This window comes from Nuphar pumila, chromosome 10, assembly GCF_984573655.1.
Source record: "Nuphar pumila chromosome 10, dmNupPumi1.hap1.1, whole genome shotgun sequence".
Classification (NCBI taxonomy): Eukaryota; Viridiplantae; Streptophyta; class Magnoliopsida; order Nymphaeales; family Nymphaeaceae; genus Nuphar; species Nuphar pumila.
The window spans coordinates 92,736,809-92,762,792 of record NC_143258.1 but is presented as its reverse complement, the minus strand read 5'-3'; the positions used below and the strand labels follow the sequence as shown (position 1 = coordinate 92,762,792).

The 25,984-nt window shown below is 39.0% G+C and overlaps 1 protein-coding gene across 1 annotated transcript; it reads left to right on the top strand.

The window, feature by feature from the left end:
* Window positions 1-18,157: 18,157 nt before the first annotated feature.
* Window positions 18,158-24,519, top strand: LOC149827375 (alpha-xylosidase 1-like). The gene is made up of 4 exons (XM_090019321.1): window positions 18,158-18,389; window positions 18,455-19,155; window positions 20,271-21,213; window positions 23,385-24,519. Exons 1-4 carry the CDS (start codon window positions 18,163-18,165, stop codon window positions 24,343-24,345), a joined length of 2,832 nt encoding a protein of 943 aa, XP_089875447.1. The 5' UTR covers window positions 18,158-18,162; the 3' UTR covers window positions 24,346-24,519.
* The last annotated feature ends 1,465 nt before the right edge of the window (window positions 24,520-25,984 follow it).

Here is a 25,984-nt window from a genome sequence, read left to right as displayed (position 1 = left end):
CTTCTCGGCCCGTTGTGTTGTCGGGGCCCTCTGCATGATGAAAGCGCATTGTCGCACACCGCATTTTGGATCTCTATCGTCTGGATGGAACTGCTTAAGGTTGCACACGTGGAACACCGGTTGCACCTTAAAGTCTGGGGACAACTCCAGCTTATACGCTAGCTTGCCCACCTTCTTTGTAATGGTGAAGGGTCCTTCATACTTTCTCAGCAGTCTGCGGTGCCGTCCTCGGAAGATGCCTGTGTACCCTGGATATAACTTCACCAACACTTGGTCTCCAACTTGAAACTGAGCAAGCCGACGATGCTTGTCCGCCCACTTCTTTATTCTCTTTGCCGCCTTGTATAAGAATGCCTTTTCCAACTCATTTTGTTTGTGTCAGTCGCGAACAAACTGATAGGCGAATGATGGTCTTCCCTTTTTTGTGAAGCAAGAGTGTGCAGGGTCAGTGGTTGTTGCCCCATGGCTATCTAAAACGGGTTGTGACCTGAAGACTCGCTCTTCTGCAGATTGTAACAAAATTGTGCCACGTCAAGGAGCTTCACCCATTTTTTTGATTGGCACTAACAAAGTGCCTGAGGTACTGCTCAAGTATCCTGTTGATGCACTCTGTCTACCCATTTGTCTGCGGATGGAAGCTCGTTGAAAATAGCAAATCAGAGCCAAGTAGCCGAAATACTTCACGCCAGAACTTGCCCGTGAAGTGAGCATCACGATCACTCACAATGCTCTTTGTTATGCCCCAGTGCTTCATCACATGCTTTACGAACAACTCTACAGTGCACTCTTTAGAAGCTGAGATGAATGTGACATACTTTGAGAAACCATCCACCACAAAAAAAATAGAACTGAGACCCTCTACCATTGGCAAAATAACAATGAAGTCCATGGAGATGCTATCCCAAGGACATTCTGAAATTGGCAGAGGCTCAAGAAGACTGACAGCTTTCTGGTTTATCCCCTTATCTTGCTGGCAGATGAGTCATGTCTGCACATACCCCTCAACGTCATCCCTCATTTGCGGCCAATAGTAGCCGCGCTCAAGGAATGCTAAGTTTCGCTCCTGACCAGGATGGCCAGCCCATAGTGTATCATGGCACTGCTTAAGCAGTTCTTGGCGGAGGCTTCTCCACCGCGACACTAAGATGCATCCCCTTTTTGTCATGAAAAGGCCATTCTGTAGCCAAAATCGTCGAGTCTTCCCTGCCTGCGTCAGAGAAACAAGGTGTTGTGCTGTCGGATCCTGCTGCGTCCCTTCTCGTATGCGACTTAACAATATGCCCTCCAAATGCACTTCAGAAGGCTCCACGCACACATCAATCAGTTCAGCCCTGCGGCTCAGGGCATCCGCAACAACATTGGTCTTTCCAACCTTGTACTCAAAGGCAAAGTTGAACTCAACAAAAAACATCTGCCACCGAGCTTGTTTAGGCATCAACTTCTTCTGTGTCTGAAAATAGCTCGTGGCCACATTGTTCGTCTTGACAATGAACTCGACACCCAAAAAGTAGTGCCGCCAGGTCCTGAGGCAATACACGATGATGATCATCTCACGTTCGTGCACCGTGTAATGCCTCTCTGCATCCTTCAGTTTTTTACTCTCATATGCAATCGGATGACCCTCCTGCATAATAACTTCGCCAATGGCAAAGTCTGAGGCGTTTGTGTAAACTTCAAAGAGTTTTGAGTGATCAGGCAGTTGCAACACTGACGCCCTCACTAAGGCTTTCTTCAAGCCATCAAAGGCATCTTGGCACGCTTCTGTCCAGAGCTATACCCGATTCTTCTTTAACAAATTTGTGAGGGGCGTAACAATGAGGGAATGACCTTTGATGAAATATCGATAATAGTTTGCCAAGCCAAGAAATGACCGCAATTCTGCACTTGGCTTGGCGAAACCCATTCCTGGATGACCCTTATCTTTTGCCCATCCATATGCAGCACACCACGCCCCATAACATGGCCAAGGAAGCTGATCTTCTTCTTCCTGAAGAGACACTTTTCTCGTTTGACACATAGGTCATTCTCTTTCAGCACCTGAAACACTGTTCATAAGTGCCCAACATGTTCCTCCATGTTGCTGCTGTAGATCACGATATCATCCAGATTCATTAAAATCGTGAAGGTAGCTGAAGCATTTGTCAACCCGAATGGCATTACTAAGAATTCGTAAGCACCATAGCAGGTGACGCAAGTTGTCTTCAGCTCATCACCTTCAGCAATCTTCATCTGCCAGTAACCCGATCGCAGATCTAACTTAGAAAAGATACGAGCACTGCCAAACTGATCGAACAAGTCCGCTATCAGTGGCAATGAATACTTGTTCTTCATCGTGACCTTGTTCAAAGCACAGTAATCCACACATAACCGTTTGGAGCCATCATGTTTCGTTTGAAAAAGAATCGGGGTGCCAAATAGGACTTTCGATGGATGAATGATGCCTGCGTCCAACATCTCGTCTAACTGCCTGCGCAACTCCTTCAACTTAGCTGACCTCACAGATCGCAGTCTGTCGGCGTGTCTGTCGATACCGACTCCAGAGTCCCTTTTCCATTACGAGAACGGACTCTGGTACCACTTGTCATGGGTCTATTTTCTTCAATGGGCCAGCGCGGTGCGACAGTCCTTCTTTACCGCTGCAAGCCTACTTGTCAGCTCGCTTGCCGATCGCGGAAGCTTGTAATCAGATTGCAAGAGAGCAAAAGAGAATAGAGGGAGAATAATTGCAATCACAAGAAGCAATCACAATGAGGGTGAACAAAAGAAATCTCAACACATTTAATTCATTCACAATTTTGCCTGAGAGCTATTAAAGTTCAAGCATACGGGCTGCCCCTTCGGGGTATTGATTCACCTAAACCGGACAGCTTACATCAGACTCAACAAAAGCAAAACAGACTCTAAGCACAACTTTACAATGTAAGTCGCAAGGAAACAGTGACAATATCTAATATTATTGATTGCCTGATTTCTATAAAGCATGTTATCCTATTAAGTTAATTTCTATTGTTGTGTAACGCACATTAAAAACTTAGTAACTTATTAACAGGCAGGACTAAAACCTTATAAAGGCCAAAACAAAATTCACAACTGAAACATTATAAATAAGAACGAAATACACACATAAACATGTGCTGAGGAAAAAAGAAAAACAGCGAACAAAAATAGGTTACATGAAATGAGTCAAGTTGCATAACTTGTTTGAGTAATCAATAGGGCTGGGAAATGGACCGAGCAGCTCATGGCTTGGATTCCAGGCTTGTTCATGTTCAGTTCGTTTAGAAGGCAAGATGAGCACAAGCATCCTCGTCATCTGAGCTCAGCTTGTATGGTCTCATTTAGATCATTATATAGGATTCGGGCTCAACTCATTAACAGTATACCCTAGCTCGAGCTCGGCTGGTGAGCTTGTATAACCAACGAAGCCAGCCCTTCCAAAATTATATTATTCTTACTCGTGCCCATTAGAAACATACTACATATGCATAAGCTTTTGAGTTATATTCTTCTTACTCCTTCCCTAGGCTGATGTGCAAGTTCACCATTCCGTTTGTGATTTCTCACGAATTTTAGACTCTCAGGTTCCAAGAGGTTCACAGATGGAACATTGGACAACCATATAAATGCAATTACCTACTTAACTGTTTCAGCGTGGACTGTAGAGTAACCACTTGACACATTTCTCATGTAGCATTCCTGTATAGCCTCATCAGAGGAAACGGATCCCATCATTTGAAATAGGATGGGTTTCATCATACATTCAATCCTAACCATCCAGCAAAACCATTTAGCCATTGATTGGATGGCTAGGATTGAATGTATGATAGAACCCATCCTATTTCAAATTATGGGATCCGTGTTCCTCACTAGAAGGCAGGTTGGAATAGTAACAAGATAAATTATGTTCACTCTGCTTGACATAGGATGTGCACCGCCGAAAGAATGATCCAAGTATCCACTGATAATCTAGATCATCTGAGTGAGGTTTCTTGTTCGGCAAGTGAGCAAATTGATAGATCCTATTACTATCAAATGCCCAGCTTGTCAGAATTGAATAATTTTTGCACCAATGAAAGGTTTTACTTTGATTGGTTAATTAACCAAGTTCATGGCTATTAGTTTGGTTGCTAATTAACCAGGTTCATGTCTATCCTTTTCAAACTTGTTACTATAACTTGGCCAGTTCACATCTACTTAATTAAATAGAAATTAAAGCTGATTAACAATGGGAGAAATGGTTGAGTTTATTTAAGTATGAAATTGATTGCATCATAAAGTAGAAGAGCTTTGCTCTAACTAAAAGACCATCCTACTAGCTGTAGACACCCAGATTTTGACCAAATTGTTTTTCTAATGGGCAGATGTCACCCCTTGCACAAGCCAAAGCGTGATGACTCCATGGGCAAGGGGTAAGCCCACAAAGTTTTGTGCTGCCAGGACAGCGTGCGGCAGGCAGTGCCGGCGCAACTAGATCTCTGATCCTAGGGGTGGTTTGTCAGTGTAAATAAAAAAAAGCAAAGTGTTTCAATTTTCAATAAGGTGGATATATGTTAAATTACAATTTTAGCTCTCAAAACGACATCTTTAAGATTTTTGTCTAAAAAATGAATTGAAGTAGAAAGTTTAGCTTTCAAACACGACAAAAATCAAGTTATTCTAACATTAGTATTGGAGAAGACAAATAGTCAAACTCCATTACACTAAAAAATGTCATACACTCGGACGAAAGTTACAGGCCATACATAAGAGGAGAGGGTCATGCAATAGAGATTGGGATATCCCTATCGCATCTCCAAGGAATCCGATAGGAGCACTTATGCAAAAAAGTGGTTGAGAGGTTGCAAGTCCTGTTATTATTGGAACCGACTGAGGCTTATCTCCTGGAGATGACTCATTTGCTGAGTAGCCTCCAACATCCTACAAATGCAGGTAACGTCCCACGAATGGAGGAGGGATGGTTGCCTTCTCCAACACTTCCCCTCAAGCTGGAGCGAAGATAGTCATCGAGCCGAGTTTGTTGAGAACACTAAAATATTTGGCCTTGGTGAAGATATTAGCGAGTTGTTCTGAACTTCTAGTATATGATGTGTAGATTTTTTTTATTGGACCTTTTCCTTGATAAACTGATAGTCGTGCTCGATGTATTTCGTCCTTTCATGAAAAACTGAGTTGGAAACAATGCGAATGGCAGCCTGATTATCACAATGCATCTTAATAGGAATGTCCACCTTGAATCTCATTTCAATGAATAGAGACTTGACCCATGCGAGTTCGCAAGTTGTAGATGCCATGACTTTGTACTCGACCTCGACACTAGATCGAGCAATGATGCCCTGCTTCTTGCTTTTCCAAGAGATTAAAATTTTCCCTAAAAAAATGCAATATCCCGTGGTGGATTTTCTGTCTATTTTGCTCCCTGCCTAGTCGGCGTCAAAGTATCCCACTATATTGTGATGTTCATTCCTTTTTAACCAGATGCCATGTCCAGAAGTTTTCTTGAAATATCTTAGGATATGATCCCACAGCTAGCAAGTGCTGCTGTTTTGGGGCATGCATAAATTGATTGACTAGGCTCACGACATATGTGATGTCAGGTCAAGTCACTGTGAGATAGATGAGCTTCCCCACTAACTTCTGATAGTTGTCAATGTCTTTGATGACTTCTCCTTTGTCATTGAACTTGCAGTTTTGTTCAATTGGGGTATTAGTGGGTTTAGCCCCCAATTTTCTATCATCTCTGAGGAGATCCAAAAAGTATTTCCTTTGAGAGAAAAATATGCCTTTTTTGGAGTGAGCAACCTCTATCACGAGAAAGTATCCGAGTTTTCTCAGGTCTTTTAAGTCGAAGACCTGATTAAGGTAGTTTTTGAGATCTTGAATTTTTGTTTTATCATTCTCGGTTATAACGATATCATCAACATAAACTAATAGAAAAACTTTCTTATTCTCAGAGATTTTATAGAACATAGTGTTGTCTGCCAAGGAACATTTATATCCTTTTTATAGAAGGGCTGACAAAAGCTTAGAGTACCAAGCCCAGAGAGATTGTTTCAATATATAGATTATTTTTCTGAGCTTGTAGGTCAAATTGGGGTTTCCCTCTTGAGGGTGTTCAGGAGGTAGGTGCATATAAACCTCCTCCTTGAGGTCTCATTATAGGAAAGTGTTTTTTACATCGAGTTGGTAGAGATCCCAATTATATTTGCTAGCGATGGAAAGAAGAATTCTGATGGAGATCATCTTAGCCATTGGGGCAAACATTTCAAAGTAGTCGATGCCTTGGGTTTGGGAGTATCCCTTGGCCACAAGTCTGACTTTATGTCGTTCTATGGACCCATCGCTGTTGAACTTTATTTTGAATATCCATTTGCACCTGACAACCTTTTTCCCTTTTGGAAGGGAAACAATGTCCCAAGTGTGGTTTTTGTTAAGAGCTTTTAGCTCCTCATCCATGGACTTTTCCCAAGCAATGGATTCATTGACCACATTGAAGTTTTTTGGTTCTTGATAGGTGGATAAACAACTGAGAAAAGCCATATATTAGTTGGAAAGCTGATCATATGATATACACTCTTCTATCGAGTAACTGCAAGCTTTGTACGTTATAAAATCATCGAGATATGGAGGAGGCCAAGAGATTTTCTTGAATCATCTAAGATAAATTTGAGGAGTTTGGATGATCTCTTATTCGGTTTCCCGAGATCCATCACACCCTTCGAGGTTGGTCTGAATGGGAGGTTGGGTAGCTAGAGTCTCTTCAAGTTGTTAAGGTTGATTAGGGGAAGGTGACACTAGCTCTTCCTTTGACTGTTGCCATTCGCAGTCTCAGAGGACAGGAAGAAAGATATTTCCTCGTCAAATCTGACATCCTAAGAGATAATCCATTTTTTTGTTTTTGACATCAAGACACTTATATCCCTTTTTGTTAGCAGAGTATCATAGAAACATGCATTTGACGGCCTTGGGGCTAAGTTTGTCTCTCTTTTATGGTAGAACGAACATGTATGCGACACAACCGAACCTTCTAAAGGTGTTCTAGGGAGATCTTTCTACCTTTTAGAATCTCGAGGGGAGATTGCTTGTTGAGCTACTTTTTGGGGACTCGGTTGACTAAGTAGCATGCGGTAGCAACCATTTCAATCTAATATTCGAAGGGGACATTCATTTGAAATAGAAGTCACCCTCCTTGTCATCGGGTAATAAACTTCATTTTAACACAGTGTTTTCTGTAGATTTCGCAACGGATCCCGCGACCCGTGGTGAGTAAGTGACAAAAATAATGCAAATTGGGTAAATACCCGTGGTGAGTAAGTAATGCAAGCACATCACAAGTTATTTAATTTCTTGGAAGCAACACTTTTTTGTTCACTCACCCACTTAGTTGTGGATATCTAGAACTGTTTTGATGGTGTTCGAAGATCATGCTGAGCATGATTTTAATGTATAAAAATAGAAGTGTTCTTATTTTTGGAGTTCGGATTTCATGCTAGTCATGGTAGTAGTTAGCAGAATATTGGAGTGTGTTTGTTGCAGGTACATGTTTGACATTATTTTGATATGAATGATTTGAGTGTATTGCAATGTTTGATTTGAGTATCTATACTTGCATGAAGTTATTTTCAATTTGATTATACCTTTCATGTGAAATTGTAACATAAAAACATGCTTCAAATGAATGTATCGTATTATGAATGGGTTTGCACATGAAAATATTAAGTTATCAATGCATGCATCATAATTCTTGTGATTGAATGACATCATATATATATATATCAAATCATTACATCCATCATGAATGCATGATAAATTAGATATTTTCTTCATTATAGCATTTTTATAATTATCTTTTAACTGGTTAGGATAATATCTGTAACATCATAGGACAAAATGGCTGCAAACTGTGAATGGATATACCGTAAGATAGTTTATAATGAGGTATCGCTTGAATATATGGATGGTGTTGATAATTTTATTGAATTTATAATAACAAGTGTTAGTACAGTGGATCTCACAGGTCGGATCAGGTGCCCCTACATGATGTGTAAGAACAATTGATTTGTAGAGCCTCATAGCGTTAGACATCACCTATACAGAAAGGGTTTTGTGAGTGATTATCAGAATTGGACGCTTCATGATGAAGAATTTTGGAACAATTTTGACGCACAGGTGAATATGGTGCCCAATAATTTATATATAGATTTGATATTTGATGTCACGGGACCAGAACTGAGTTTTACTATGGGTCCTAGTGATGTACCAACTGGGGTAGAGGAAGAAGCAGCAAACGATCAAGTTAGTAGATTTTATGATTTACTTAGAGATGCTGATGAGCCACTTTGAAATGGTTGCAAGAGTCACACTATCTTATCTGCAGTTCTCCAACTAATGAATTTGAAGTCCGAGTATAATTTGAGTCAATCATGTTTTGACCGTTTGTGCTCTATTGTGAAAAATATGTTGCCCAAAGATGAGAAATTGCTACAAAATTTCTATCATGTGAAGGTTATGATCAACGCTTTAGGTATGAGGTATCAAAAGATAGATGCTTGTCCAAATCACTGCATGTTGTATTTCAAAGATCAAGAAAATAGCAGATCATGTCAGTCATGTGGGCATCCACGATTCGAGCGAAAGACAAGGGCCAATGGTAGCACGAGGCTAAAAGAAGTGTCATACAAGTCACTCTGCTACTTCTCTCTCACCCCTAGATTGCAACGATTGTATATGTCTTCGAGTACAGCTACACACATGAGATGACATGCAAATAAAGTTTGACATGATGAAGACAAGATCACGCATCCTGTTAACGCAGAAGCTTGGAAGCACTTTGATCGTACTCATCAGACCTTCACAATGAAAGTGAGAAATGTTAGGCTCAGTTTATGTATAAATGAATTTAATCCATTTGGGGGTAGATCAACCCCATACTCGTGTTGGCCAGTATTTGTCACCCCATACAGCATTCCTCTAAGCTTATGTATGAAGCGTCAAAATCTTTTCTTGTCTCTATTGATCTCTGGCACGACGTCTTCGGGCCAAAATCTTGATGTATATTTAAGGCCATTAATTGATGAACTGAAAATACTGTGTGATGACAGTGTTCTCATGTACGATGCCCAAAAAAAATAAAACTTTAATATGAAGGTTGTTGTTCTATGGACAATTAGCGACTTCTCTGCATATGGTATGTTATCTGGTTGGAGCACATATGGGAGGTTGGTATGTCCGTACTGCATGGAGGATGCAAATTTTTTTCGATTGATGCATGAAAAAAAGCTATGTTGGTTTGATTGTCACCATCGATTTCTACCCAGCGACCATCCGTTCTGACGACAAAGGAATGTGTTCAAAGCAGGCACAACTGAAATAGAAGGTTCACCTACACGGTTGTCTTGCATAGAGATTTTAAGACGATTGTGATACTTTCTATATGAACTGACAGATGCTCATAGTGCGAGGCCCTTCCTTGGATTTGGAAAGGATCACAATTGGATAAAGAAATCTATATTTTGGAAACTACCATATTGGCCAATCTTATTGATACAACATAATTTGGATGTAATGCATATAGAGAAAAATATGTTTGATAATGTGTTTAATACGGTAATGAATGTCAAAGGAAAAATGAAGGATAATCTGAAGACCCGTATGGATTTAAAAATAATATGTAAAAAGATCAGAATTGAAACTCAATGAGTATAATGGCAAAGTATTAAAACCAAAGGCAAGGTACATGCTTGGACCAGATCAAGTAAAGCAGGTATGCCAGTGGTTGAGACAGTTGAGATTTCCAGATGGATATGTCTCTAACATTGTTTGGGTTGTGAAGATAGATAAATGACAATTATATGGGTTGAAGAGCCATGATTGTCATGTTATCATGCAACGGTTGATTCTCCTAGCATTTCATGATATGTTAGACAAATCTATATGGGGGGTATTATTCGAGTTGAGTCGATTTTTTAGAATATTGTGTGCATTAGAAGTTGTAGTAACCGAGGTAAAGAATCTAGAGGAAGTTCTACTATCATGAGAGATTATTGGGAGAGAATGCGTGACAAGTGAACGAGCAATACATTTTGAATCCACTCAGCAAAGGCTGCACAAAACTGAGCAAAGATGCCCGATGCCCATCTACACACAGGTGGATCTAAGACTTTTGGGAGCCACTAGAAGAAAATGGTAACTCATCAATATATATATTGTCAAATTTATAAGTATTTTTCATACTTTTTAATTGATTTTTTTATCCTTTAACCTTGCAGAAAGCATAAAAAGGAGGCATTGTGCTTTACAAAGATGTGTTTGTTGAAACACATTAACGTAAGAGCATGGAAGAGTTTGTTGAGAGCGACATCGGTATGTATTTATTATATTAATAAATATTGTAATATACAAGTTATTATGAATTACATTATCATAAACATTGTAATTTTTAATTATTAATTCATATTGTAATCATTACTTTATATGAGTCATACGAGCAACAGATGGTAAAGTGATATGGCGATGACTCCACTCAGCATTCGCCTTTTGATACTGTAGCATGGGTGACTGCAACCAGTGAACCCAAAAAGGGTTATGTGTTCAGGTTTGAGAGTAACATGAACACCACACCAGTCGTTGCCTCTTGCAGTCAGGGCTCTCAGAGTTCTTCTGCTAGCATCAACTCTCATCGTTCAATTGACCCTACTATGTCTTGGGATGGTGTCTGTCAACGTCTTGAGGACAAAATACATGACTTTTTACATGAAGTCATTTCCAACCTTGTCCACAATGAGTTGTGCAACTTTTTTCGAGGCAGAGAAACTTTGTCTGCATTCAACATGAGCTCCAATGCCCGTCAGGTATAAAGATTCATGTAATTTATTTCATGTCGTTAGATTTCAAGCTAGTATATGCATGATTGAATACATATATGCATGATTGAATCACTATAATTTTTTGACACCTTTACAACACATATATGCATGATTGAATCACTATACAATTGTTATGACACCCTTATAACACATATACGCATGATTGAATCACTATGAATTTTTTTTGACAACCTTACAACATATATAAGCATGATTTCATCACTATAAAATTTTTTGACTGTCTTATAACACATATATGCATGATTGAATCACTATGAAAGTTTTTTGACAACCTTAAAACACATACAAGCATTCTTTTATCACTATGACAACTTTAGAACACATATGAGCATGATATTAGCATATATAAAAGTTTTTTTACTGCCTTATAACACATATATGCATTATTGAATCAATATGAAAGTTTTTTGACAACCTTAAAACACATATATGCATGATTGAATAACTATAAAAGTTTTTTGACTGACTTAGAACACATATGAGTATGATTAAATAACTATGGAAGTTTTTTGACAACCTTAGAGCATATATGAGCATGATATTAGTATATATGAAAGTTTTTTTACTGTCTTATAACACATATATGCATGATTGAATCAATATGAAAGTTTTTTGACAACCTTAGAGTATATATATGCATGATTGAATCACTATGAAAGTTTTTTGACAACCTTAGAACACATATAAGCATGATTTCATCACTATGAAATTGTTTTACTGCCTTAGAACACATATATGCATGATTGAATAACTATGAAATTTTTTTACCGTCTTAGAACACATATATGCATGATTGAATCACTATGAAAGTTTTTTGACAACCTTAGAACACATATAAGCATGATTTCATCATTATGAAAGTTTTTTTACTGCCTTATAACACATATATGCATGATTGTGATACATAACACATTTATTTGATAGCCTTATAAACATTATATGCATGCGTGAATCACTGTGACATTTTTTTGACAACCTTAGAACACATATCTGCAGGATTGAATCATTATGATTTTTTTTTGTCAATCTTAGAACACATATCTGAATTCTGTTATTGTCCTTCACTTTATTGCTAGTCTATGTGTCGTTCAGTCATTTACTTTTATTACATTAGATTAGGTACATTGCGTATATAATTTATTTCATTATATTTTGTTTATCAATAATAACATTTTGGTTCTCTTGTAAGATGTTGAAGATGATCAACATAGAGGAGCTGATAGAGGCATGGATGAAGAGGTAGATCGAGACGATGAAGAGGATGATGCCTCAAATCTTGGTGAGGATTAGATTCATGTGTTTAATTTGTTTCATGTACTTGTAACTAATTAGAACTTGGCAAGGACTGTACTGAGTTGTTAAATTTGTTTAACTTAAAACTTGTGTTAAATTTGTTTCACCTGCTTTGTATATGTATTTTTTATGTGTACTTTGTTTTTTGTACATAGGTTATATAAATTGTATAACGAGAAATTTTTCTCGATATTCATATTTAAAAAAAAAATTTATTATTATTTTTAAATTTGTGATGGATTAGCAAAGGATAATATTTGTCGCTAATTTAAATCAGTCGATGTTTTGCGATGAAATTTAATCTATCGTTAATCCCTCGCTAAATTGGCGACAGACATTAGCGACAGATACGTATTCATCGTTAAATTTTAACAATGAAATACATTCCTTCGCAAAACCAAATCAGTTCTCCAAAAAGTGGTTGAGAGGTTGCAAGTCCTGTTATTATTGAAACCGACTGAGGCTCATCTCCTGGAGATGATGCATCTGCCGAGTATCCTCCAACGTCCTGCAAATGCAGGTAACGTCCCACGAATGGAGGGAGGGAGGGTTGCCTTCTCCAACAATTAGAGTATACAAATATAACCGAAGCAAGGTGATTTGTTTGACAAAAATATTGTTTTTCAGGTAGGGTTCATTGTGAGCATTTCTTTGACCGCCAAAACAGTATTTTTTAGGTTTTACACTTAAAAAAAAAAGAATATTAACTTTCCAACACACTAAATTGAGCCTCATTTGGACATCCAAATAAAAAGATATGGCCAAAATAATTACTATCAATGCAGTCATGAGTTGTTTTCATTGACAGATAGTTAATTGTCATTAAAACTTGTGGTGACAAGTCCAATTATTCTTAGAAAATATTGAATCATCATTGAAAAAGGTGGGAACTCAAATTATCATTAGATCTCCTAATGACACTATGATCGTACTTATCATTAGACAACGTGTTGTTAGAAGTTGTCCACATTATTTGACAGATTTCCTGGGAAAATGACGATAAATCTTATCTACACTTCCACTTTTATCCTAATCAAAGATTTCAACTTTCTAAACCCTAGATCCTGAATTTGTTTGATCTAAGAGGACTAGTCCTAGGCCTAGCCACCAAGAAACCTCATTGGCCAATCAAATTATCTCATCTCTCTGGTCAATCAGGATCATGTTGTTGCACAGTAGTTCGATCTGAATAATTGGCCCAAAATCTCATCAGATCCAGAAAACTTGGGTCTAAGATCCACACCACAATCTATAAATAGTCCTAACCGGCTCGACATTTTGACTTCGTGAGATTATATCCGAGCCTAGGTGTCCTTACTTTGCCAAGACCACATGCCAAATTTAGTTCTAATTAAGTCAAGCCCACTGTGTCCACCCTACCGAACCTGTGTCTCTCATATCCTATATCCCATTTTGTTTTTGTTTTGTTTTTTGCGTGTGTGTTTTCATGCCTCGACAATGTTCCTACACCATCAAGCTAATTTCCTTGCAATGTGGGATGCACATTTCGAACATCGAGCCCACGGCATCTTCAACTTCTCGCCCCTTTAGCTGGTTCACCCAGCCAGGAGCACTGAGCCCTCTTGGGTTGCACATTACCATGTTACATAGGATAGGATTGCAACCTTCTAATTCTTTGACTATGTATGCTTTGGGTGATGAGGACTCCTTAGACAGGAGGGAGTTGAAAAACCATTGAGTGAACTAGAACCATAGATGCACTAGATAACATAACAGACTGCATGTGCCCATGGCATGCAGTTCCAGTGATACTGCCCTAAATGGCTCGGACCCTAATCATGGGCACAACCTTGAAGCTTAGCAACCGTGGTGTCAATTTGTATTGGACATATTGCATAAATCATTAGATGTTTGTATGATAGGATGTTACCAAAGTTATATATACGAGGACATATTTCTCTTTCCCCAACCTCAAAGGTATTACAAGGTCCTTTTAATTATTATTTTCACGCATGGGTAACAATTGTGCACAAGTGTTGGAAAGTTAACTCTGCGGAATAAACATGACAGAACTAGAGAGATTCAAGAAGAAAACAAGCACACACGATGCAAAAGGCCTACGTCCACGGGTGGCGGAAGAGCAGAGATTTTCATAATGTCAAAAAAAGATTACAAATGAATAAGTTACCTTAGCAAGAAAACCCTAAAAGAATATTTATAGGACCTTGTTACAAACAGATCTGGTCCATATCGGGCCTAACCACCCTATCCCTCCGCTACCATCACATACCTCCAAAAAAAAAATTCTCAATTTGATTTTCTTCAAGTGACATTTGTTGGGATTGTAACATGATATTCAAGGCACATCTCAACACAAAACACAAAGAAATATAGGCAACGATTGACAGAGAAAACCATGGGAAATATAAGCCAAAAAGGGATAAGAGAGCACACAAAAGAAGGCAATCTAACGTGGGGACTCCCCATTTACAACAGAAAAACTGCACAATTCTTGGGGAAGTCAAAAGTTTACATATTAATTATTTATAATATTTACATGTCATAGAATAGACCACGTGTATAACTCTATTTGGTCCATTGAGCCATGCAATGTTATTGGTGTGGAAATATAAGAAGAGATGGGATTTAGCTTAGAGGCTTGGAAGAGGTGGGGATGCCAAGTCCATGAGAAACCAAACGGCAGATCCTATCAAGTCATCAAAATATTTAACATATAGTTCAATTGTGAATCAGACAAGTCCATTATTAGTGATCTAAAATAGTTATCAGAGAAAAAGGAAAAGAGATAGCTGCCCTAGTTTGGAAGCATGTCCTTGACAATATGATGTCAGAACAGGCCATCCTGTACGAGTACGACACATGAAGATGAGTTTTCTAATTGGGAAAATTAGTATTGGCTTGCAACTGTGAAAATATGACCGTTGGTTTTCACCTATCCAAATCATCTGTGCCAAACTTTTTTTGAAAGGCCATTTGTGCCAAACTTTACTGAATACGATTTACCATGAATAAGTAGTGTCTAGATGAAAGGAATAGCACCAGAATGAAAGGTCTCTCTCGTACCCCCAAAGTGCTATTTTTCACTTGGAAATTAGGAGAAAAAAAAAGCTATTCTTTTTAGCTAATTATGGAGACAGCCATCCAAGTTCAACGACTCTATAGCGATGAAACCTACATTGCATGCCATATCATAATCACAAAAATGTCCTCACACTACAACAAAACAGTATTACAGATTCATCATATGGATTGAATTGCTTTATGTCTTTTTGTTCCTTAAAATCAATGTTGTCAGTATTCGTTTGGCCACCTATTCAGCTGCATCGGATGATACCGATACTCAAGTGAATCGTTCTGTATCGGCCAAAAAATAATATAATTTTTTTTAAAAAGACATGTTAAAACTATTAAAATAATATTAGAAATTTAACTTTCAGTATTTTTTACATGTATTAAAAAATAGCCTATTCAGGGGTGAAGCCTATCGATTTTCTGCCGATACTGATAACATTGCTTAAAATTATTGTTGTGGGACATGACCAATTGTTCCAAGATGCAGCAAATAATAGTCTTATCTCTATTCACGTGATAGATGTATGAAGAGTGTTAGACCATGTGCTAAGTTCCTCTTAGGGATGCACAATGAACCGAGCTGGCTCAGGCTCGACTCAGTTAAGCTCGGCTCAAAGCTCGTCCGTGCTTTAAATGAGCCAAGCTTGAATATGGTTTTAAGGCTCGAACGAGCAAACGAACCAAGCTTGATCAGCCTACAGAGCTCAATAAGGCTCAAATACAAATATATATATATATATATATATATATATATATATATATATATATATATATATATATATATATATATATATAATATATTTGAAATTCTATTCAACAAGTTATTGTTAGCCTAATGGGTAGGCCGTTTGGTTTTTATCAAAAGGCTGGTAGTTTGAATCCCGTTTTTCACTTTTTTGTTGTTAATATAAAGTACTTTTAATATGTATACATTATTTTTGGTATCAATGACTAAAATGTATGCTTTGGCTTAGTGGTGGGTTACTTGGGAAACTTGATAGAGATTTGGGTGTGAAACCCACCTTGAACATTTTTTTTTTTAAAATGAATTGTTTTGGAATGCCTTAAGCTAGGCTTGGCTCAAGCTCGGAACCGAGCCGAGTCTAGACAATATCATTCAAGCTCAGCTCCGAGCTTGGACAGATATATTTTGCACCGAGAGGCTCAGCTCTCGGCTCGTGTGCATCCCTAGCTCCTCTTGTCAATCAATGTTGGCTCGACCTTGTTCATCTTCTAAACTGTAAACTTTACATTAAAGAAGCATCACTTTTTTTTTGTTTTTTCTTTTCTTTATTATTTTTTAGTCGTACAAAAGAACCTTTTGAAGGACTGGTAGAAATGGATGTAGCTCAAGTAATAGCATTTAGCAATATTTTTTTTTTAAGAGTACTTACATTTTATAAAGTTAAAAGGCCAGTATCTTATGAGAAGCATCCTAGTAAAGTCGTGTGACATATTGGCTCTGTATGTAAACTGACCTACGTTTGGTTCACATGATCACATGAGCTGAGCTTTAGAAAGTTAATCTCATTTGAACAGTACTTAAAAGCAATTAAAACACAAATTTTTTTTTGGCAAATAACTCTTAAAACAAACTTCATAAAAAAAAAACGAGTTAGCACAAAACCCTAAAAGTGAGATTTTAAAAAATGAATTTCATTGGCGAAAGGTCACATGAGGTTTTGAAAGTGAATCTTTTTTTAACAGTATTTTAATTTTTCAAAAACACAACCAAACTTAGCCTTAAGGATGCAGCTGTGAAATCCACAGCAAGAGGAAGTGGTAGATCTAGCAGCTACCAATAGCCTGTTTGGCAGTACCAGCTACCGATTCACCAACGGGATGGAGACCGTCCAGCTCATAAGGTGGACGATGCCCGTTGAAACTGGCATCGATCGAAAGAGGCGTTGGCAGCAGCTGAAGAACAGGGGATGTAGCCTCTCTTTCTTTTTCCCATATTTCCATGTCTCCCAAACAGGGGAGGACGCTGTGGATTCAACAAAACCTCTCCGGTGATATCTGACTAACAGAGCCATATGCATGGTTCTGGTTTCACACTCGTAAAAGGTACCAAAATCATGGCCTGTTTTGTTGCCTCTGAACTGTCGTAATTATTTAAATAAATTATTGAATTAGGAAAGCAATTTTTAATAACTTAATTCAATGTAGCAGTACACATCATCAACTAAATTATTATTTACCTATATAAAATGTTGCGATGGACAAAAAAACTTCATGAATCCTATAAATTCTGTTATTAAAAAATTGACTGTACTACTTTTCCATTTTTTGAATCATAATTCGAAAAAAAAAAAACTTGGCTTCTTTATTTTCTATAGATCCCATAGATATGATCACTATTTTCTTACCTAGATTAAGGAAAATTTCCAACCAGAGTCTAACTTGGAGTCATTTTATGTTTATATGAAAAAACTAAAATTCTTAACTTTCCAATCTTTTATGATTACAGTTTTTATTATCACAGTTAAAACTAAATATTATAATTAAAAGCCATGATAAGATGTTAAATTATCCTACTTAATAAGGGGATAAAAAGAGTTGGATTTTCATTTTTGATAAGATAATAAATGCATGAAAAAAATAAAACCTATTTTAGATTTTCATGGTGTCTCACGTAAAAGTCATTCGGACGAAAGACAAGATAGCTTTCATCCCATTTTACTCATGTCAATGGAAAACAAATAGAATAAAAATTAAGGAAAATCTTAAAAAAGGCATAGGTATATGAAAAGGGCAAAAGAGAAGCCAAAAAGGATTGACTATCCGTTATAAGTGGATCCATCCCAAACCGACACTATCACATGCAGAGTGCATGCACTTTTGGCCATTTCTCATCATTTGAATCCTACACTCCCCATTAGATCTCTATAAATCTCCTTCCTTGGCTTCGACCATCCTTCACTACACAACCATGTCTCCTCTTCCTTTCCTGCTGCTACTCTTCTCTTCTTTGCTTTTATCTCTCTCCCCTTCTCATGTCCTCGCTCATAATCATCATAGGACCAAAATAGGAAAAGGCTATCGCCTGGTCTCTTTAGAAGAATCACCAGACGGAGGCCTCATTGGCCTTCTCAAGGTGAAGAAGAAAAAAACTCATGTTTATGGCCCTGATATTCCAAAGCTGCAGCTTCATGTCAAGTTTGTAGTCTCTCTCTCCCTCTCTCTCAAATTGTGATGTGATTGATTGTGTATATCTTATGCAGGCATGAGACACAGGACCGGCTAAGGGTACATATCACAGACGCAGAAAACCAAAGATGGGAGGTGCCCTACAACCTTCTTCCTCGAGATGCCCCTCCTTCCCCGCTCTTATCAACCAGCAGACTCACCACAATGGGAAGAAGGGGAGATTTCGAGGTGATGCCCTCTGAACATGGTGAAAACGAACTGATCTTCGGTTTCACCGCCGACCCATTTGGTTTCTATGTGAGAAGAAGATCGAATGGGGAGACCCTCTTCAATTCCACTGCAGATAAGCACAGCCCTTATGGCCACATGGTGTTCAAAGACCAGTACTTGGAGATCTCCACCAGCTTGCCCCAGAACTCTGCCTTGTATGGATTGGGAGAGAACACACAGGGCAAGGGAATTCGGATTCAGCCAAACGATCCATACACTCTGTATACTACTGATATATCTGCTATCAACCTCAATACAGACTTGTATGGAGATCATCCCTACTACGTGGAGCTCAGAAACAATGGAGGGGAGGTATCCTTTCATGGAGTCCTGTTGCTGAACAGCAATGGGATGGATGTCTTCTACAGAGGTTCATCATTGACATACAAAGTCATTGGTGGGGTGTTTGATTTTTACTTCTTTGCTGGCCCAACACCTCTGGGGCTCATGGATCAGTATACCTCTTTTGTTGGTCGCCCTGCTCCTATGCCTTACTGGGCTCTTGGTAAGCAGAAAACACCTTCTTTTCTAATCTTTCATTTCTTAGAATCAGGTTTTTATTATTTGTGTGAATACCAAAAATCCAGAAATTGTTTGGTAAAAGTTTTTCCATGGATGCAAGCTTGGATTTTTGGTCCTGATCAAGATTCCGAAATTCTAGATTTTGGGTGAGACCCAATCAGTTTACATTTTTGTAGTTAAATTTGCAGTTTTTTTTAAGAGAAATTGGACTGAACGACGAGCACCTTAACTAGTTTTTCTAAGAAGAGGAACTAGAACTCTATTATCTTTTAAGATTGTTGCAGAAAGGAGTGTTTCCTCCCAACTTTAGGTTCTATTTTTCTTCACTTTATTTAAGAGGACGAACCAAAATAAACGCTTGGTGCATTTATTACATAGTTGAAAAAGGTACAAAATGTGTAGGTTCCTGACTTCTTTCTATATTCTCATTAATAAGCACCAAGACCCATGTCCCATGTTCCAAAGTTATTGAAGAAGATGATGTACCAGCTCCTGTAGCCCTTGCTCTGAACCATCTGTCCAGGAGAGTTATTGTTCTATTTTGTAACATTGGTGTTGGATCAGGACTGCCATGCTCCTATTCTTATTTGATGGACCCAGCATCACGTCATGTCATTGCCTAACTTTTTCTTTTATGATTAAACAATCAAAATCTTTTCTTGTTACTTGACACTGTGCGGTCTTTTTCTCTTTTCTTGATGTCTGGGACAATAAAGAGACGGGAAAAGACCGGAGGCACTTTTGAGTTGTGACAGATTACCGTGGGAGGTGCCCTAGATGCCGTTCTTCACTGCAACCCAAACACCATGGTTGGATAGTTTATACATCTCAAACGGTTCCCATAAAAATTTTCAGAGCCATTCATCTTCTTGTAGATGAACGGTATCTAAAGCACAACAAATGATCTGCTGAAAAGCAGGGACAAATGGTGGTGTTTGGGTTGCCATTCATCTCAATGATGAAGGCCATTGATCCAAGGCAACACCTCTCACCGGTACTCCTTTTTTCCTCGCAAATGCAATAAACAAAGAAGTGCATAACAAATTTGTTATGGATGATTTCTAACTTTACAATTTACGTGTGGGGTTGGGGTTGCAGGATTCCATCAATGCAGATGGGGGTACCATAATGTCTCAGAGGTAGCAGGAGTTGTGGAAGGGTACAGCAAAGCCAAGATCCCACTAGACGTAATGTGGACCGATGATGACCACATGGATGCTGCCAAAGATTTCACCCTGAGCCACATCAACTTCCCCCGCCACAAGATGGCAACCTTTCTTCACAAACTACACAGCCAAGGGCTCAAGTATATAGTCCTCATTGATCCAGGAATCAATGTCAACCAAACTTACAAAACTTACCTTAGGGGAATGGCAGATGATGTTTTCATTAAGCTCGATGGCCAGCCCTACCTGGCCCAAGTTTGGCCCGGTATTGTTTATTTTCCCGACTTTCTTAACCCCAAGACGGTCAATTGGTGGTCTAACGAGATCTCCAGTTTTAGGAAGTTACTGCCTGTGGATGGTCTCTGGATTGACATGAATGAGCCATCTAACTTCTGTACCGGAAAATGTTCTGTACCCAAAGACCATCCTTGTCCAAGCCCAAAGGGTCACCCGTGGGAATGTTGCTTGGACTGCACCAACCTCACGCAGACAAGATGGGACAACCCACCTTACAAGATAAATGCATCTGGAATGGGTGCACCCATTGGGTTCAAGACTATTGCCACTAGCGCTACTCACTATAACGGAGTTCTCGAGTACAATGCACATAGTTTGTATGGTTTCTTGCAAGCCATTGCCACCAACAAGGCATTGCTTAAGTCGACCGGCGGCAAGCGGCCTTTCGTGCTCACTCGGTCGACTTTCGTCGGATCCGGCGCATACGCAGCCCACTGGACGGGGGATAACAAGGGAGACTGGGATAATCTTCGGTATTCCATATCCACCATTCTCAATTTCGGCCTCTTTGGTATGCCAATGGTTGGATCTGATATTTGCGGCTTTTATCCTGCCCCATCTGAGCAGTTATGCAATAGGTAACCTCTGGACTTTACAAAGAACTGGAGTCATTGTAGAATTGTTCACACACACACATGTTAAAGTATCGATTACCCGTATAGGACTCGATTGCTGACTAGGCCCATGACCAAAATTTGTTGCTTCGATCACATTTCTAAATTCAAACGTGACATTCAAAAGGCATCTTAGTGAAATTAAATTTGTTCTATCCTTTATATTATCATAAAATAATGTTACCCTTGATTCCTACTCAAACGGTGCTTTTGGGCGTGTTTGATTTGGCTGGTCAAACGCTGTCCGGGCACACTGGGCGGCGTTTATCCAGAACGCGAGATTCGGGTCCCGCAGGGTCTACCTCGCATCCTGCATTCCTTTATTAAAAAGACATCCCATGCGACGCCCTTTGTCCCGCGGAGACTGTGGTGTCCCAACGTTTCAGATGTGGGACCGCAGTGTCCCCAAGCAGGATTCGTCTCATGTATCAAACACGGACCTTCTCGATGCTCTCATGTACCAATCGTTTTTTTTTTTGCAATGTCACAGGGACACGCCATTTTTGGTGGCGAGTCTTGGGTGTCTCGATCAGACACGCACGCTCGGACGTGTGGACATAGGCACATAGACACCGGCACATATGGAGAATATTTTAATATTGTTTTGTTAACTTTTAATATTTTATGGTTTTATTTTAATAAAAATACATTTTTAACATTAAAATACCAAAAAAATTAGTTTTATTGATTAAAAATTAAAACTTGTGTCCTTTTTTTTAGACCATTTTAAACGTAATAATTGTGGATCTTTAACCACAGTAGATAGAACCATAATAACCCTTTCTTTTTTTGTGATGGGTAAAAGTTGAACGGATTATTTTCTTTTATTTAGGCTTAGTTTGTTTCTTGCAACTTAGATGTTAAAGTGTTAAGCTGTCAACCGATTTGGGTGGTCTAGACCCAGATCTAACTTTGATTTATTGGTATCAGGTTTGGGTTTGGGTTTGACTCTACCTATCATAGGAAAAACAATAGCTAGATCCTCTATAAGGATAACATAAACCGGACCCGATCCAGAAACCCAATAAAATTAATAAAATTTTATGGTTTTTGCATGAAAAAAATTTGAATCTTAATTGAACTAAGATTGGACTTGGGTTTGATATCAAATTCCACAAACCATACCCATGTCCATATGCTAATTGGACCTTGTGGATCTGATGCGAATAGTTATTTGGACCTCTTTATTTCTAAACCTGGATCCTATCCAATCCAGTATGGGTCGGCATCATGTTACCCGTTGACACCCTCTAAATGCATGTACTCGCTTATTTTTATTAGCATTTTTTTATAAATATTAGTAATATTTATAAGCTTTAATTGTTTATTTTTTTATCTCAATTATAATCTTATATAAATCCATGGCTTTATAAAAGCCGGGCCATATAGGAGTACGTACTAATGCAAGATAACCGCCCTGTTACATTTTTGACAAATTACAAAGTTTATGATATTGGGTCTTTCTAAATTTTTGCCTGATGGTTTTGAAATTCCAAGCTAGAATTTTTATGCTCCAGAAAACAGGAGGGGCTTCCTTGCCTACAACCCTTTATTTGGTTGGTTGATTGAACACTACTTGTTCTATTTTAGACTTTTTTTTTTAAAGGCAAGCTGGGGAATAGGCAGACCCCTACAAGTTATACAACCGTACCATTGGGTTTTGAACTTGCACCGTCCCAACACAAGGTGACGTGCACTAACTGCTCCTACCGGACAAGTGGAGCCCCCGATGATTGCTATATTTTATACTTAAAGACAATGATCTTGTCTGTTTTACACGTCCTTGTAACTTTCTTCTAGAAGACAACTTGTATCCCTCGTGCACCAATCGTGCCCCCTTTTTTTAGTTCTTTTGTTTAATTGTGGTGTAATTGAAGTATTGGGGTGTGTTGCACCTAGTAGTAGGTGAGTTTTTTCAATCCAAGTGGTGGATATTGTATGATATGATAAGCAAAGCAAAGGCAAAATGATCCCATGAAAGATGCTTGGCTGTCTATTGGATCAAGTTATTGGCTTGTATGTTTGTTGTTGGTCTTAAAGTAATGCGGTTTGTTCTTAATTTAATTTCACCTTAGTTTAATTGCAAGGGTTCTTTTATTCAATCATTGAAATGGTGAGAACTCTGCTGAATTCAGGTGGATCCAGCTTGGTGCGTTCTACCCATTCTCAAGGGACCATGCCAACTTTGCTTCGCCTCGCCAAGAGCTGTATCAGTGGGCCTCGGTTGCGAAATCGGCTCGCAACGCACTCGGCTTGCGGTACAAGCTGCTCCCTTACTTCTACACCCTCAGTTATGAGGCACACGCCACTGGAGCACCCATAGCACGCCCTGTGTTCTTCTCATTCCCCAATTTTGTGGAGTCATATGGACTCAGCACCCAGTTCTTGCTTGGAAGCAGTGTGCTAGTCTCACCTGTCCTCAAGGCCAATGTCACCAAGGTCAGGGCCCTTTTCCCTCCGGGCACTTGGTACAGCCTATTTGACCTCTCTAAGAAAATTTTGTCCAAAGGGAACTACTTCACCCTCGATGCTCCTTTGAATGTTGTTAATGTCCATGTCTACCAAAACACCATACTTCCCATGCAGCGTGGAGGGCTCCTTTCCAGAGAAACCCGGGCAACACCCTTCACCCTTGTCATCGCCTTCCCATCAGGTGCAGAAGACGGCGATGCCACCGGAAAGGTCTTTATCGACGACGATGAAGATCCTGTTATGGAGTTGAGAAGTGGCAAATCTACATATGTAGACTTCCATGCTAGTGTAGGCAAGGGCAAGGTGAAGGTTTGGTCACAAGTTGACCAAGGGCAGTTTGCTGTGGGACTGGGTCTAGTGATTGAAAAGGTGGTAGTTCTTGGTGTGGCTGGAGGAGGACAGGGTCTTGAAATTGAGGTTGATGGGGAGCCTCTATCTTTGCCTGCCAGGGATGCATTGTCCTTCCATGAGACTCGGATTGAACATATGAGGGTTGCTGAAGCAGAGAGTGAGGTGATTATGGATGGGAAGGATAGCATGATGGTCCAGGTTGGTGGATTGGCTTTGCCTTTGGGGAAGAAGTTCTCTATGTCATGGGAGGTCAATATTGGCGGTGTTTTCTGAGCATTTAGACTCTTCTTAATATTAATTCAGCTTAATTATGATCGAGTTGGTTGGATGTACGTAATTAATATCTTTAAATTTTGGTTCAGTTGTAGTACATATTATATATAAAGTTGTAATTGGCCAAGTTGCTATGACTTCTTAATGACATTCAAAGGTGCTGCAGTTTATAAACTTTTTTTTTTTTTAATGACAAACTGGGGTTAGGCAGACCTCCACCAGTTATTATTCTAACATACCACTGGGGTTTTGAACATGCACTGTCGCACCACAGCGGACGTGCACTGACAGCTCCTTATACCAACCACGCGGAGCCCCCGTTTATAAACTTGCCAAGACACCTGGTTAAGTGGGTCTGCTTAAGGTCTTCAAGTTGAAGGATGCCACAAGTTCGATCATAAGGGTGTGCATCCTTTGCTGCAAGGCCCGAACGGTGAGAAGCTTTCCTTTGTAGGTAGGGAGTTAGGTACCTAAAGCTTTTACACTTGGCATGGTAGCCAAGCCAACCAGCTCCAAAAATTATCCTTGCCAGGTTAAGGTCAGGGCCGTCAAGCCCAAAACCCCATGGCAGTAGCATGCAAAACCAGGCCACACAAATATAGGTCTGTGGAGCCAAATCAGCTGTTACCTGTTCACCGAGCAGGTCTAAAACAATTGGCTCTGATGATCCTCACAACCTTTCAACAAGAACTTAATTTGCAAAACAAATAATATTGAGCAGTATCAATTTAAAAGGGGAAGTTTCCTCATACACCATCTTTTTACCATGTATTAATATTTCAAAAACAGTGATATAAAAACCAGTGTCAAAGAGCTATCACAGTGACACGCCCTAATGGGCGTGTCCGAATCGTGTCTCAGACATTGTAGATAAAAAAAAAGGTCATATGCTTGTCCAAAGAGAGGGATGACATGTCATCTAGTAAAAGGTGATTGTTTGTATTGTATCTTGAAAATTATTCATCCTCTTAAAAAGAGAAAAGGTAAACAGTTTAAAGGTCACTGCCACGATTTGGTTTGATATAACATGAGTTATGACAATAATGCAGTCCCTTGTTTGGCAGTTTACAGTGAATATTTTGCCCATATTTAGAATTTCAGAAACATGAAGCCCCCATGTGTTAGTGGGATTTGATCCTGGGTCTTCAGCTTGACACACGACTCCACTGACCACATGGGTAACCACTGTGGTATCTCAATAAATCCTGGGTCTTCAGCTTGACACACGACCCCACTGACCACATGGGTGACCACCGTGGTATCTCAATAAATATTACAAAAAATGCCTTTTATGTGGTTGATATAAAATATTTTATATTAATTTTATTATTAATAACAACTTGATTTCATAAGTATTAAATAAGAAAACATTTTAAAGAAACAATACAAAATATTTCATATATATTGAAAACTTTTTTAAACCAGTGTCACGTACACGAGTCATGTACGAGTACATACCGGTATCATTGTGACGCAGTCAAAAGAGTCACCTCAAAAAAAAGGAGAAATGAAAAATATAGGGTAAAGCGCTTTCTCCAAAATAAGGTTAGGAAAGATAAGATGCTTTACATGCATCTAAACCAAGTCGTCCTTTTGTGTATTTATTCAAAACACTCTTGGCAAAAATTTTGCTTTTTGG

Coding starts and splice junctions, on each gene's coding strand:
- LOC149827375 (XM_090019321.1), top strand. CDS start 18,163: ATGTCTCCTCTTCCTTTCCTGCTGCTACTCTTCTCTTCTTTGCTTTTA. Junction 19,156..20,270: donor TATGCCTTACTGGGCTCTTG/GTAAGCAGAAAA, acceptor TTGGGGTTGCAG/GATTCCATCAATGCAGATGG. Junction 21,214..23,384: donor TCTGAGCAGTTATGCAATAG/GTAACCTCTGGA, acceptor TGCTGAATTCAG/GTGGATCCAGCTTGGTGCGT.